The 13,861-nt window shown below is 42.6% G+C and overlaps 1 protein-coding gene across 1 annotated transcript in view; it reads left to right on the top strand.

Annotated features, from left to right (window-relative positions):
- GLUD1 (glutamate dehydrogenase 1) overlaps positions 1 to 13,861 on the top strand; it is a 37,433-nt gene that overhangs the window by 10,946 nt on the left and 12,626 nt on the right. The window contains exons 2-5 of the mRNA XM_032314012.1: positions 4,098 to 4,178; positions 4,698 to 4,753; positions 5,837 to 5,900; positions 10,617 to 10,711. Coding sequence (XP_032169903.1) covers positions 4,098 to 4,178; positions 4,698 to 4,753; positions 5,837 to 5,900; positions 10,617 to 10,711 — 296 coding nt within the window. The remainder of the gene's footprint in view (positions 1 to 4,097; positions 4,179 to 4,697; positions 4,754 to 5,836; positions 5,901 to 10,616; positions 10,712 to 13,861) is intronic.

Genomic DNA, 13,861 nt, shown 5'->3' with positions numbered 1-13,861 from the left:
TGAACAACTTTGTCTTCGAATTCTTTATTTTTGACACACTAGAGGCATTCAGAAATGCTCTGTTTTCCCCTTTCAGAACTTCAAAGCATAACATGTGGTGACTGTCCTAACTTGGGGTAGTGAGTGTCACATCAAGTATATGTCTGTCACATTGCTTGGTCCCTCACTCACCCCCAACTTGTGTTGGTATCTCATAACTGACTGGCTTTGTATACAGTAAAGAACGGCTTCTTTTTTGCCCTCATATTCTTAATATCCAATAGAATGTGGGTAAGAATGTTTAGGTGACAGTATATTTTTAGTAATTACCTTTGGTTTCCAGTCCCATGAGAAGAAAAGCAAGTGTAGCTTTCCCTTAGATGTGGATGAACTCTCTGTTCTGATGCCTGTTTTTGTCTCAAGTATTGGTACAGTACAGAGTATTTTTTATGGCTCTACTGGAGAGTTTTTTCCAGACTAACAGTTTAAGTAACCCTGTGTTAATGTGTCTGCCAGCTTCCAGAAGTCAAAACATTTGTGTATCAACTGCTTAATTAGAAAGCTGAAAGGAAAACCTGTTTTTTCTTTAGCCCAGCAGTGCCATGTGTGTTGGTTCCAGGGTCCACCTTTGCCCCCACCTTCATCTGCTCCAGGGCTTATCCCCCTGATTCTTCTGCTCCTGCCTCAGTTCACTGGACTCCTTCAGGGGTTCATAGCCTGCCAGAATAGGCTGGTGTGAAAGGTAGTCTATCTAACTGCTGCTCTTCCCTGGCGTGTAGCTGAGCTCTGACTGGGTGTGGCTCGGAAAGAAAATTTTACTTTACAAACAAGAATTCCTGGGTTCTGTCCAAGCAGAAACATGTTTTTTGTTATACATGTACAGTTTCTGACTCATATCATTCCAGGACTTCTGCAGTAAAATAGACATTTTGTTTACAGTATTTCGTACAAGCCGGAGTCCAGTGTCTAGAATAATAGGATTGCTCTCAGATTTGTGAATGTTACTCTTTCAAGCTGTTTTCAGTTTCCCACCAAATGTATTAGTTAAAAACACTGGATAAGGGACAATAACTTTCCCCCTCCCTTAAGAAAGCAAGGAAAGTGGTAACTACACTGTGAGCACAGTATAATGTATAGACTTTTCTAGTCACTCTGGTGTGATATACCTGAAATTAAGGTGTTTTTTCTTTTCTTTTCTTTCCTTTTTTTAAAGATTTTATTTATTTATTTGACAGACAGCGATCACAAGTAGGCAGAGAGGCAGGCAGAGAGAGAGAGATGAGGATACAGGCTCCCCGCTGAGCAGAGAGCCCAATGCGGGGCTCAATCCCAGGACCCTGGGATCATGACCTGAGCTGAAGGCAGAGGCTTTAACCCACTGAGCTACCCAGGCGCCCAGTGATTTTCTTTTAAAGAAAGCAAGGGAAATTAAATAACTGAGCAACCACTTCCATGGGCTCTAAAAAAACAGTGAAAAAAGTGCTTTGTGTGTAATATAAATACTAACTCTTCATAGCAGACTGTTTTTTCTACCTTCATGAATTTATCTTGAGAAGTAATGAAATCAAGTTTTATTAAGTTGTTTAAGCTCCTGTCAGTTTAGACTTTTTAAAACCTAAATTTCTTGATCTGCCACCACACGGTAATACTTCCTGTAGCAGTGATAATGGCCAAGATTGAAGCTATGGCCACACGCAGGTACTGTCCTGTGTAGGCTTGATTCGAACCGTGAGCGCTATGTCCCTGTCCCTCAGGTAAGCAGGCGCAGGCCACAACATTTACTGCTTTAGGAGACTCAGCTTGGTTAGGAAGTGCCCAGCCCCGCACCTGGCCCAGGTCCCTGGCCTAGCAAGGTTTCCACTGAGTCATGTGCATGATACACAGTAACAGTTTTATTGGTTTTAAAAAACACATTGTGGTGTTTGAGCAGGATTTTTTTGTTTTAAAGAAAGAAATGTTTGATCTTAATACTACTTACAGATTTTTTTGGGGGGGGTCTGGAGTACATTTTAGGACCTGGTACTTCTGCCTCTTTCTAGTTTCTAGCCCTTTGGTAATACACGCAGACACTGCTGGTGAATTGTTTAGAAATTACAGGCATGTCAGAATTTTTAGTGACGATGGCCTTTCTGTCTTAACACCTTAGTCAAGAAATATTCAGATATTTATTTACACGTATTTGAGCACCTAATACATGCTTGCCATTTTCTGTGTTAGGTACTAAGAATTAAAGCAGTGAACAAGATAAAGTCTGTCCTCATGGTGCTGCTAGCCTTCCAGGTGGGGAACCCAAGACTATAAACAATATATATAATGTAAAGTCAGTGGTAAAACATTAAATAAGGTAGAGGGGAATAGAGAGTGGAGATGAGGAAGGTGCTTTTTAAATAAGGTGGTTGGGAAGGGCCTCTTGGAGTGAAGCCAGTTTTAATAGAGGCCTGAAGAAAATAAGAAAGCAAGCTCTGTAGCAACAGATAGCGGCTAGATCCTTTTCTTTTTCTTTGTTTACAATTCCTTCCTTCCTTCCTTCCAAAGATTTTATTTTTTTATTTGACACAAAGAGGGAGGGAGCAAGCACAAGCAAGGGGAGCGGTAGGCAGAGGGAGAAGCAGGCTGCCTCCTGAGCAAGGAGCCTGAAGTGGGGCTCCATCCCAGGACCCTGGGATCACGATCCAAGCCAAAGGCAGCCACTTAATCGACTGAGCCACCCAGGTGCCCCCACCACTAGATCTTCTTTTAAAAATTGTTATATCTCATCTAAAATTCACTAACATAAATTTGTTCCCAGATAATCTGAGAACCCATTATATGTAAGATCTCTTCTTACAGCTCACTTTTCTAAATGTAATCATTTTATTTTTCTAATAAGCCAGAGAAATGTGTTCGGGTTTAGAATTTGCCCTTTTGATAGCATATACAACAGATAAAATTCTCTTAAGCTGTATCATTTGTGTTTAGATAGATATTTTCTGAAATACATAAGAAGCCAGCTTTTAAAAGTGATTAGGGAAGTTTTCTCAAACTGCTAGTTTATGAAATATTGTATATTTCTATCTAAAAAGCTTTTATTCCCAAAATTCTTCTTTAAGAGATTATCCCTGAGGTCCCCCATTACTATAACTCTCAGTGGAAGTTGTACCCAGCTTCATTCAGATCCTTCGTTGCTTAAAAACACAGTGCTCACGAGCCCCAAGTAGCATGCAAACATCAGCCTCACTCTGGCCTTCTTCCTTGGGGTTGAGAAACAGTGATCAGCAGAGGATGAAAGGTGGCTTCATGCTACACAACTCAGGAGCGTGAGTGACCAGGATCCCCAAAACCAAAGTAGTGGGCATACTCAGTCTCCGTGTCCCTTCTACCAAACACCTAATCACTCCCAAGTACAGGGACATTAAGACACAGTTCCCTGTCGCTTGGCCTCCTCTCGTCCTTGCAGAAAGAGCAGAGGGAATTGCTGAGAAAGGTCTGTCAGCTTCTTCTCTCTTGGATGACAAGCTAGCAGTGAGTGAAACGAGGAAGAGGTAAGGATCTCCTACACTTGTCTGAAGCCAGAACTAGACAACCTGATCTAAGTTGAATCTGTTGGATCTGTTGACTATCCATTTGCTTATATTTATCTGCTCTCAGAAAGAAAACATTTTTTAACTCCTTGCCACCAAATCACCTAAGCCAAATAGTAAAAGAATAAATGACTTTGCTGAATTAGTTGCCTTCGTAAGAGCATTGGAAACATTGATTTGTAGGTAGTTTTTGTCTTGTGAAGTCCCACTGCGCTGTAAGCCCCTCAAGGACAGGACTGTGGCTCATCTGTTCATCTCCGGGAGCACTGCTTGATGCTCTTACCACTCCTACCAGAATGCAAACACTGTATTCCCTCGCCAGTCTTACTCCCTTAACTAACAGAATACTTAAAAATCCAGTTCCATACTCATCTGTAGCCCTTGCTAGGTGTCTCATTAGCAGGTTTTCCTTGACTTTGTATCACAAGCTACTCTAAGTGTTCTTGGAAGTAACCAGGGAATGAAATGGAGGAAGTGTGGACATTTTTCAGCTTCTGGCACTTCTTTTCACCAGCCGAAGGACGTTCTGAATCCATCCCCTTCTTTCTTGCCCCACAGGGATTCGTTACAGCATGGATGTGAGTGTGGATGAGGTGAAAGCTCTGGCCTCGCTGATGACCTACAAGTGTGCGGTGGTCGGTAAGTGATCCGCTTTGCTGCTGCTGGATAACGCTTTGCTGAAATGCGTCTACACACCAGGTTACTTTTGGGGGGTTATTTAAGTTGCACCATTTAATGCTTATATCATTTTTCAGTTAGTCTTAATTAAGATGTAGTCTCTTTTTTTTTAAATGGAAAACTTTTTATAGAAACAAATTGAATTTTCTTTAAGTGTAGATCTTTTTTAAAAATCCCTTTCCATGCTCAGTAAATAAGACCAAATCATGGTAGAAGGAAAATAAATTTTTTCTTTTAGAAGTAGTAAAGCACAGTGAATAAAAAGGCATCATAACTTGCCCAGCCTTATCATTTCTGTTCCACTAGAATTTTAGTTCAAATACATTTTAAGAGATCAGTGTGGGTTTAGATCTTGAATTTTCTAAAGTTCAAGCTTGAAGTGTCATATTTGAATTATTGTAATACTGCATAGTGCTTTCTGCCTCTTGACTTTTTTTTGGTCCTTTGTATGGAATAGCAACTTGTAGCCTTCTCTTTCAGATGTGCCATTTGGGGGTGCCAAGGCTGGTGTTAAGATCAATCCCAAGAACTATACTGTAAGTGTCAAAATGATACTTGTCCACATGGACACTCACAAAGGACTTGAAATTACAGGGTTTCTGTGTGTCCCCCATACCATTGAGATTAATGACCCCTGTTGCTTTTTAAAGGAATGGAAAAACAAGTAAATAATTAACTCATTGAGTGTGGTGCCATGTAAAGGTCACCTGCTTAACATCAATGTCCTCTTTCATTTTTACACTTGGTTAAAAGGTAATTAATACCTTCATATTCTTAGGCATTTATATCCATGTCATATATTCTACAATATAAATATAATATGCGCTGTATACATTTAACATGTTGCTATGATCTGTGGGTGTTTTGGGGGGGGTTGTTTTGTTTTAATTTTATTTATTTAAGAGAGAGATTGAGAGAACGAACGAGGGGAGGGGCATATTCCCTGCTGAGCAGGGACCTGACGTGGGACCCCGGGGATCATGACCTGAGCCAAAGCCACTTAACCAACTTGAGCCCCCCAGGCACCCTGATCTGAGATGTTTATATTGGGATCTCAAGGTCTAGTGACAGATGCCTTAATTTAGTAAAAATCTTACCATTTTTCCTATCAATTCCCAAATTAATTTAAGCTGGCTGTTATATACCATTGGGATTGCTTGTAGGGTGCTGTATTAATACAAAAAGAACAGAAACTGGGATTTGAGCCCCAGTTCTACTATCTGATATTTGTATAACCTAATTTCTGATCTGTCATTTTCTTATCTTTGAAATGGAGATGCCAGCTTTATGAGTTAGAAGGATTACTACACAAGATATATGAAAATGTCCTGGGATGCCTGGGTGGCTCAGGTGGTGATCCCAGGGTCCTAGGATTCAGTCCCGCATTGGGTTCCTTGCTCAGCAGAGAGCCTGCTTCTCTCTGCCTCTGCCTGCCTCTCTGCCTGCTTGTGCTTTTTCTCTCTCTGACAAATAAATAAATAAAATCTTTAAAAAAATGAGATACATGAAAATGTTCTATAAACAGAAAGTATGATGCAACTATTACTTATCTCCACCAGTGGTTTTCTGTGAGAAACATTTGTTTCATTGTTGTTTTGTTTTCATTTTTTCCTTTATAGGATAATGAGTTGGAAAAGATCACAAGGAGGTTTACCATGGAGCTGGCGAAGAAGGGCTTTATTGGTATGTGTTACCTTGTAGGCTTGTGCATAGAGTAGGAACATCTAACTCCTGTGTTTGTCTGTATGTACCTGGGTAGAACTGCCCCTTTGCTTTGAGAAACGGGGCTCTGTGGTAACTGTGGTGGGCGCACACAGGTCTGGTTTTGATGCATCTCTATAAGGCAAGTTCAGGTTCTTGGTACGCAGTGTGGACACCAGGGGGCCGCTGCTACCTTGGATCCCTGTACAGTCACTGTTGGGATGATCAGAAAGATTTAGGAACTAAGTAATGCCTGTATTATAAACACTTTCTAATGTGTAAGAAGCACTTTTATGATCGTAATCCTGTTGTGAAAGCAGTGAGAAATCGGATACCTTTGGGGATTGGGAGCCAAAAGCTGAAAGCCGGCTGCCCCTTCAGAGAGTGAGCAGAGGCTAGGAGGTGAGGGGCTCCCACAGTGGCTCACTCTACCGGCACTGGCTGGTTTAGAGGGTTCCCTGGGACTCCTGATGTTTGTCACCAGGCCCTTCGGCCAAAGACTAGATTTCTGACGGTGCTGATCTTCATTGGCTTGCTGTTTTTGTATCATACTGTCATCTGTGTCCTGTGGTTTTTGTGTGGGATGGCGATATTCTTTGCTATGATGTATGACTATTCATCATTTACTCTTTAATTTTTCAAGCAAATTAAGTCTCTATTTCTTCTGTTGTGCTAGAAGAATTCTAATTTGTTTTAATAACATAAAAGTATTTAACAGAATGTTTGCCCTTGTAACAAAGACTGACTAATAAGAAGGAAAATCTGCTTTTTCTGTTTTGCTGCCCCTGTGTTTTCTTACCCAGCTTCTCCCCACCATTGACATGTTCCTGTGAGCTTAAGATATCCTTATTTTGAAGTTTGCCCTCTTCTTATGGAAAAAGAGCATGAAATAAACCAGTACGGAAATAAATATAAGTAACACGAGAACTTTACCAGATTTGGTCTGGTTTAAATGATTTGATCATTTTAAAGGCATTTGGATTCTTGGCATGCCCCTTTCTCAGCACTGCTGTGAACTTGTCCTGTCACTGAGCTGGGGAAACACAGGGGGAGGTAACTACCTTCCTTACAGAAATGCCTCCTGCTTCCCAGATTTGGTGAACTACAGTCATGTTCAGCCTTTTGACAGCCTTCATAATTTTTGTATTGTATTTCGTCTTAGCTTAAATGCAATGTCTTTCGTAGTCTTAAGTGGTTGCAGACTTTATTTATTAGTATTTACGGCTCATATATAGACGATAAGCAGCTTCATTTTCTCTGTATTGACAAATACTTTAGGATTCCCAAGGTTAAAAGTGATTGATCAAAACAATGAAAGCTTAAATCCTGCAATTTGACTTCTTTTCTGAAGCAAAAAGCCTCATTGACTCACAATGCCGCTAACCTGATGGCTGGGCTCAGAAGGCTTTTTAGCATTGGGGGGAAGGGGGAAGAATTCTCTCTCTCCCTCCAGGGCACAGAACTGGTCCTAACAAACCTCTGGAACTGAGGTCTTTGCTTCCTTATTTTGGGACTTCTCTGTCCATGGAGTTTGAGTGTGCATTCCACCTGGCTCTGAGTCCTAGCCCTGTCCCGTCAGCTGGACAGTTGATAGGGAATGCAATGGGTTTGCAGACCCGTCAGAGGACTGTTCCAGTCCCTGAACACTGAGGGCCCTTCCAGTTGTTTCCCGCTCCTTCCATTACCTTCAGTGATGGTCTGTAGTTCAACTCACACATCCTACACGACTTGTTACCTTTACTCATAAGTACTTTTTTTATGCTATTTTAAGGGATAGCGGTGTACAATATTCTTTTTTGTGAGGCCCTTAACATCAGAATACTGGCCTCAGAGAATCAGTTAGCAAGTGTTCTTTCCACTTGTATCTTTTTTTTTTTCTTTTTAGGTTTGTTAAAGTTTAGTGTTAATTCTATAGCATGAGTTTAGATACCACCTGTGTACACTGTGAAGGTCCCTCACATTAACCAGTGTGTCCATCTTTCTAGCCCCACCCCCATCTCAGTGCACCAGAACTGGCCTTTAGCTCCGCCCTGTGCTCACTTTCTGTTAAAGCAGCTGTGCTCTTTGCCGGTTTTTTATCTTTTTGTATACTGTTGTGGGATTGAAGGATGGCATTTTAGTTTTCCTGAGGTTAGGTAACCTGTTTTACAAAGTATGGACTTTCAGACCTGTTCTCTGCAAGGTATTTGAGAATTTGTCTGTAATTCAGGATTTACTTAGAATCTGAGCATCCCTGGATTTTGTGTGGAGTAGAAAACTCAAAAACCTAATATTTCGGCTTTTGGTAGGGAGAGCTGTCTAGATGAATCGAGGTTTGTTTGTTTTTTTTTTTTAAGATTTTATTTATTTATTTGTCAGAGTGAGCACAGACAGACAGAGTGGCAGGCAGAGGCAGATGGAGAAGCAGGCTCCCGCTGAGCAAGGAGCCAGATGTGGGACTCGATCCGAAGACACTGGGATCATGACCTGAGCTGAAGGCAGTGGCTTAACCAACTGAGCCACCCAGGGGTCCCTGAATCGAGGTTTTTAAGAAGCAGTTTATTGTGGTACATTTCCAGGTTACAGACTGTAACTTGCCCCTTGCCAGTAGGCCTTCTCCAGTTGGAATTGGGATTTGTCCCAACAAGCTTTGTTTTGTTTTGTTAATTTTATTTTACTTTTTAAGATTTTATTTATTTGTTTGACAGAGATCACACGTAGGCAGAGAGGCAAGGCAGAGAGAGGGGAAAGCAGGCTCCCCACTGAGCAGAGAGCCTGACCCTGAGATCCTGACCCAAGCCAAGGCAGAGGCTCAACCCATTGAGCGACCCAGGCGTCCTGCAACAGCTTACTTGTCACTTGATATTGATAAAAAGAAAAAAAAGAAAACTTTTGTAGATGCCTCTAGAAGGATTCAGAAGCAATTTCATTTATATCTTGGAAGAAAAGTAGTATGATCAAACAAATCTTTATGAACATCCTTGAAGTCTGTTGCTCTCAGAGAATGGACACTGAACAAATGGAAATAGTAGAGCCCTTTTGTCAAAGGGGGAGGTCAGGGTGGAGCACTACCTCTTCCAGGTAGAGTTATATGTGGGGAGAGTAGTTTGAGGAAGTTAGATTTCATGAGATTTAGAAGCTGCCTAAGGGGAAGTGTGCTCGGGTGCAGGAGAATGACAGATTGGCTGGGGGTGGGACAGGGGGGTGAAAAGCAAGCTGACCATTTCCAAGTTATTGTAGACGGGTTATGTATCCATTGCATCACAATGGGCAGTGTAGGAAAATACTAAAACATAGCTTCCTCTGGGTGCCTGGGTAGCTCCATTGGTTAAGCTTCTGTTGGTTAAGCTTCTGCCAGCAGCTGTTGGCATGGTCCCTCTCCGTGTTGAGTCTGCTTCTCCCTCTGCTTGTGCTCTTTTTCTTATGCTTGGTCTCTATCTGTCAAATAAGTAAAAGCTTTTTAAAAATAAAATAAAATGTACCTTGTTCAGTTGGTTAAAAAGTGAAAAATACAGAACTCGAGTGCAGGCCTTAGAACTTTCTTTGGAAGACTTCATAGCTGAACCATTTTTCAAATTGTATTTTCTGTTTATAAAGGTAATGAGTTTGTATTAGACAACTAAAACAATTATAGAAAGTTATAAACAAGGCTGGTAATGGAAACATAGTGAGCAAGTGTGAGGTAAGCTAAGCGTATCCTTCCAAACCTGTGCCGGCCATACTGTATATACACATGGAAACAGATGCATAGATACTGTACAGAGATGTAGCTAGAGAGAAAGAAAGAATGTTACATAAATGGGAATACATTCTACATACTATACAAAAGCTGCTTTTTTTCCCCCCACACAATATGTTTTGGTGAGGGTTGCAAGCTTTTTAATGGGTGCGTAATATTTCTTTATGTTGATACAGCATGTTTTATTTAATTGACCCACCAAGTAACAAAGGTGTTTTGCTTTTTACTGTTCTGATGGGGGTATTTCTGTGTATTCCTTGACAGATGAGAGGGGGCATAACCTCACACATTTTTACCTGAGATCTCAGGCTGACTGTCAGTGTTAGTGCTGTCCCTGGCATTTGCTGTTGGACTAACTTCTATTATTAACCTTTCTAATTTGCTATGATTTGAGGAATTCATAGCCGAGGGCTGGAATATATGTACATAGAATAAGCTTTGATGAGCAGGTCAAAGCACGAGTGAAAGTATTATGGGGCTTACCATAATTGCTTCAGCAGTGTGTATGTTTTCTTTTTCTCCCTGGCGGGGAGGGCTTGCACCCCCAGTTAAGTAGTATGTCTCTGTGCTGTCTCTTAACAGACACTCCCTAACCACAGCAGTCATCCTTGTATAGGGCAAGATGGTACTCTTCTCCCTAATTGCATTTCACTGAGCTGAGGTCAAAGGGAGTACACTGATCTGCTTATGCTCACGTAGTCAGAAGTCCAGCGGAGTGGCTTATGTGTCTCACGCAGAGCTAACTTCCAAACAGAGCAAGGAAACACCAGATGGAGAAATTGCCATGTAATATTGCATGTGTGTAAGTTTTGTAGTGAGATGTTTAATGAGTATTTCTATGGCTTCAAGTAGTTACCCAGATGAAACCTCAAGTTTTCTAACCATGGTAGCCTTGTTATGGTAGAAAATTACAAGGATCAGTTTGTTTGAGATGAGTGGACCTTAAAAGCTGGTACAGTGCCTTTTCCTTGTGCCCCCAGGTCCTGGCATTGATGTGCCTGCCCCAGACATGAGCACGGGTGAGCGGGAGATGTCCTGGATTGCGGACACCTATGCCAGCACCATAGGGCACTATGTGAGTACCCTGAGGGCCCCGTTGGCTATCTGTAAGAAGTAACAAGCTGATGGTGTGTGGATGGAGAGAATTCACTGGGCTTTTCTCCCCTTCAGTTGTATCTTGATTTGGATATTATTTTACTTCTAGCTCTCTTGCCATAAACCATAAATGTAGTGAACATGGACTGGGTTTTCACTTACATGCTGCCCTGTCCTGAAAGCTGGGGATGGGACCTCAGAAACAATCACCTACTAGGCAGGGCAGGACATGGTACAAGACGCTAGAAGGGAAATAAGCATTCATTTCTGATTTCCCTCAGAGCTTTCATTTAAAGAGGAATTTGGACACATAAACCCATATAAGGTCAGGAGATGGGATAATACAAGGATGCAGTTACATCTCTGAAAGAAGGCTTCCTGGATGAGGTATCTGGGCTAGACCTGGAAAATGGGTAGGATTTAAACACAGACATTGGTGGGGGGAGCATCGGGGGTAGGAAGAGAAACAGTAGAGCTCAGGTTATCTGGAGATGAGGCTTATTTTGAAGCGTAATAGAAGAGTGAAGAAGTAATTGAACCAAGACAAAAATACTCAAGCCCTAGTTTTTTGTTTTGTTGGCTAGTCAGAGGGGAGGCTCTGGGGCTGACTCTTTTTAAGGGAGACTGAGCTGGTGGTGTTAGGCTGCACTGGAGCCCAGGGCTGTGGGGGCTGGGGAGAAGCACAGGCGCACGATAGACCCCGCAGGACTGGAGTGGGGGCCTGTTACCAAGGAAGAGAACCAGGAGGACTTGAGTCTGGAGGACTGAGCAGAAGTGGTGCTGCTAATACAGAACACAAGAAGGAAAGCTACTTTGCGTTCTTGAAACGGATGGAACCTTGAAAACCATGCAAGGATCAGGAAGAGAAAGGGAACTGAAAAGTTTTCCCTGAAAACTTAAAAAGATATACATGCCAAACAAGCAAAGTATTCAGTGCATTTGGAATAAATGGGAGCAGAGGGATTTCTGATGCTGGGACAAGGCATCACAGGGCCTGGCCAGGCCTTCCCAGGTGAGATCAGAAAAGGCCTCCGTGAAGGAGTAAGCTTCCGGTCTGCACTCGGAATGACAAATAGGATCCACTGGGGAAGGGGCGGGGGTGCGAATGTTGGAGGCAGAAGAAACCACTGGTTTAAATTCTGGAGTGCAGAAGAGGTGAACTTGAGATTGAGGGAAGACTGTGATAGCCAGCGTGGAAAGCCGGAGAGTAGAGCCTAAGAGGCCAGTTGGGGAGTGTCGGACCACATCATCACTTACGAGTGACAGCAAAGACTTTGGTCTTTGTCCTGAAAACAGAGGGAAGCTGGTAGGGTGCTAACTAAAAGCAGGCAGGCGGCATTTTGAACTTTACTCTGTGTGCAGCACAGAATGGGATTGTTGGGGGCAGGAGACCATACAGGAGTCCCAAAGGGAAGGGAAACTGGCCTCCCCTGGAGCTGGAAAGAAATGGCCATATGGAAGAGTGATTTAGAGGGAAGGCAATCAGTTGCAGAACGGGAAGCACTGAACTCCACATGGTGATGTCAGGGCGGGGGGCCGGGGGGTTCTGGTAAGAGACAAGTTTAGCAACTAGAGCCTCTAGTTTGATTGGAGCCGGGCTGCAAGGAAGCAAATAGGGCATGAAGAGTAGACTTCACTGAGAAAAATGGCGCTGGACAGCGGAGCGGGAACGTGAAAGGTGGCTGTTGCCCAAAGAGAAAGGTTATTGTTGTTGATGATATTGGCAAGTTGACTGCGGGCCCCAGATTCAGCCATGCAAGAGACAGTACGAGAACGATAACAGAAGAGGTAGCAGAGTCGTCCAAGGGAATAAAGGCCTCATGAATTTTCCTTTAAAGGCCCCCTAGTGGAGGGGCGCCTGGGTGGCGCATTCACTGAAGCATCTGACTATTGGTTTCAGCTCAGGTCATGATCTCAGGGTCTTAAGATCAAGCCCCACATCACACTCTAGGCCCAGTGCCAAGTCTGCTTGAGATTCTTTCTCTCTCAAGTAAATAAATAAAACCTTTTTTTAAAAGGTAGGGGGTGGCCCTAGTGGAAAGATGAGACTTGGAGAAGAGGAGAACTATTCTCCCCGGGGAAGTAAGGGGGCTGCAGCAGACAGTGCAGAACTCACACACTGCTCTGAGGTCCTGATGCGGTGCAGTCATGAGCTGGCTTTGGAACTGGCTCCCTCACACGCCAGCTCTATGACCTGTGGTAGGTACCTTGAGCTCACTGTGCCTCTGTCTTGTAAGATGACAGTAGTAATAGCTAATGAGGATTAATTAAATAGTAATATAATGCACTTAGAATAGTACCCCTTCCTTAGTAAAATACACAAAACAATAAATATTATATCAGGTATATAATAAATATTATATCAGGTAAACTGCATAAATTCCCTGAAATAAAACAAGAGCATTATGAGACGCTTCAGAGAATTTTGGTTTTAACTGCCGTTTCCCGCAATGCTGCTTTTTCCATGTCACCTTTTGATACTAAATGAGCTCTGGATAGTCTCTGGTTTCCTTTAAGCGAGACAGTAGACTGCATGGTGTGAAGTAGTAAGCAGTGTATTCATTATTCATAGCTTATCCCCAGTGGTGACCACAAAAAAAGTTGTGAGGCACTGCCAGCTAAACCTTGGCAAAAGACTTCTTTTTTCTTAAAGTGATAGGAAATCCCAAAATCAGGGCCTAAGGTAAGGAGCCACTGTCTGTCTTACTTAATTTCCAGATATAAAGCTAAACACGCCTCAACTTTGGTCTAATCCTGCCCAGAAGTGCAGGTCCTGGAGGGAGGTTGTGCTGTCGCCAGGCTGCCTGGACAATGAGGTGTGCTGGGAGCTGGGTGGCTGGCCCTGGGCCGACCTCACTCGGGATTGCCCAAGGCTCCAGCATTCGCATTTGCACTATGTAAAAGCATTTGGCACTAGGTTCCTAATTCTGTGTTCATGGTGTTAATTATTCATGAAGGGAACTGTGGGAAAACTACTAATTTCTGTAAATTACTTTACTGGACTGCTTTCTTTGATTTTTTTAACTCTTCTTCTTTTTGTTGGCAATTCAGAGTCAATATGGTTCTAATTTATCTCTGTAAAAATAGCTTAAAAAATACAGATAAAGACCAGGTTGCTTCTTACCTCACC

Source organism: Mustela erminea, chromosome 14 (genome assembly GCF_009829155.1).
Source record: "Mustela erminea isolate mMusErm1 chromosome 14, mMusErm1.Pri, whole genome shotgun sequence".
In the NCBI taxonomy this organism is placed as follows: domain Eukaryota; kingdom Metazoa; phylum Chordata; class Mammalia; order Carnivora; family Mustelidae; genus Mustela; species Mustela erminea.
This window is presented reverse-complemented; position numbering and strand designations above follow the sequence as displayed.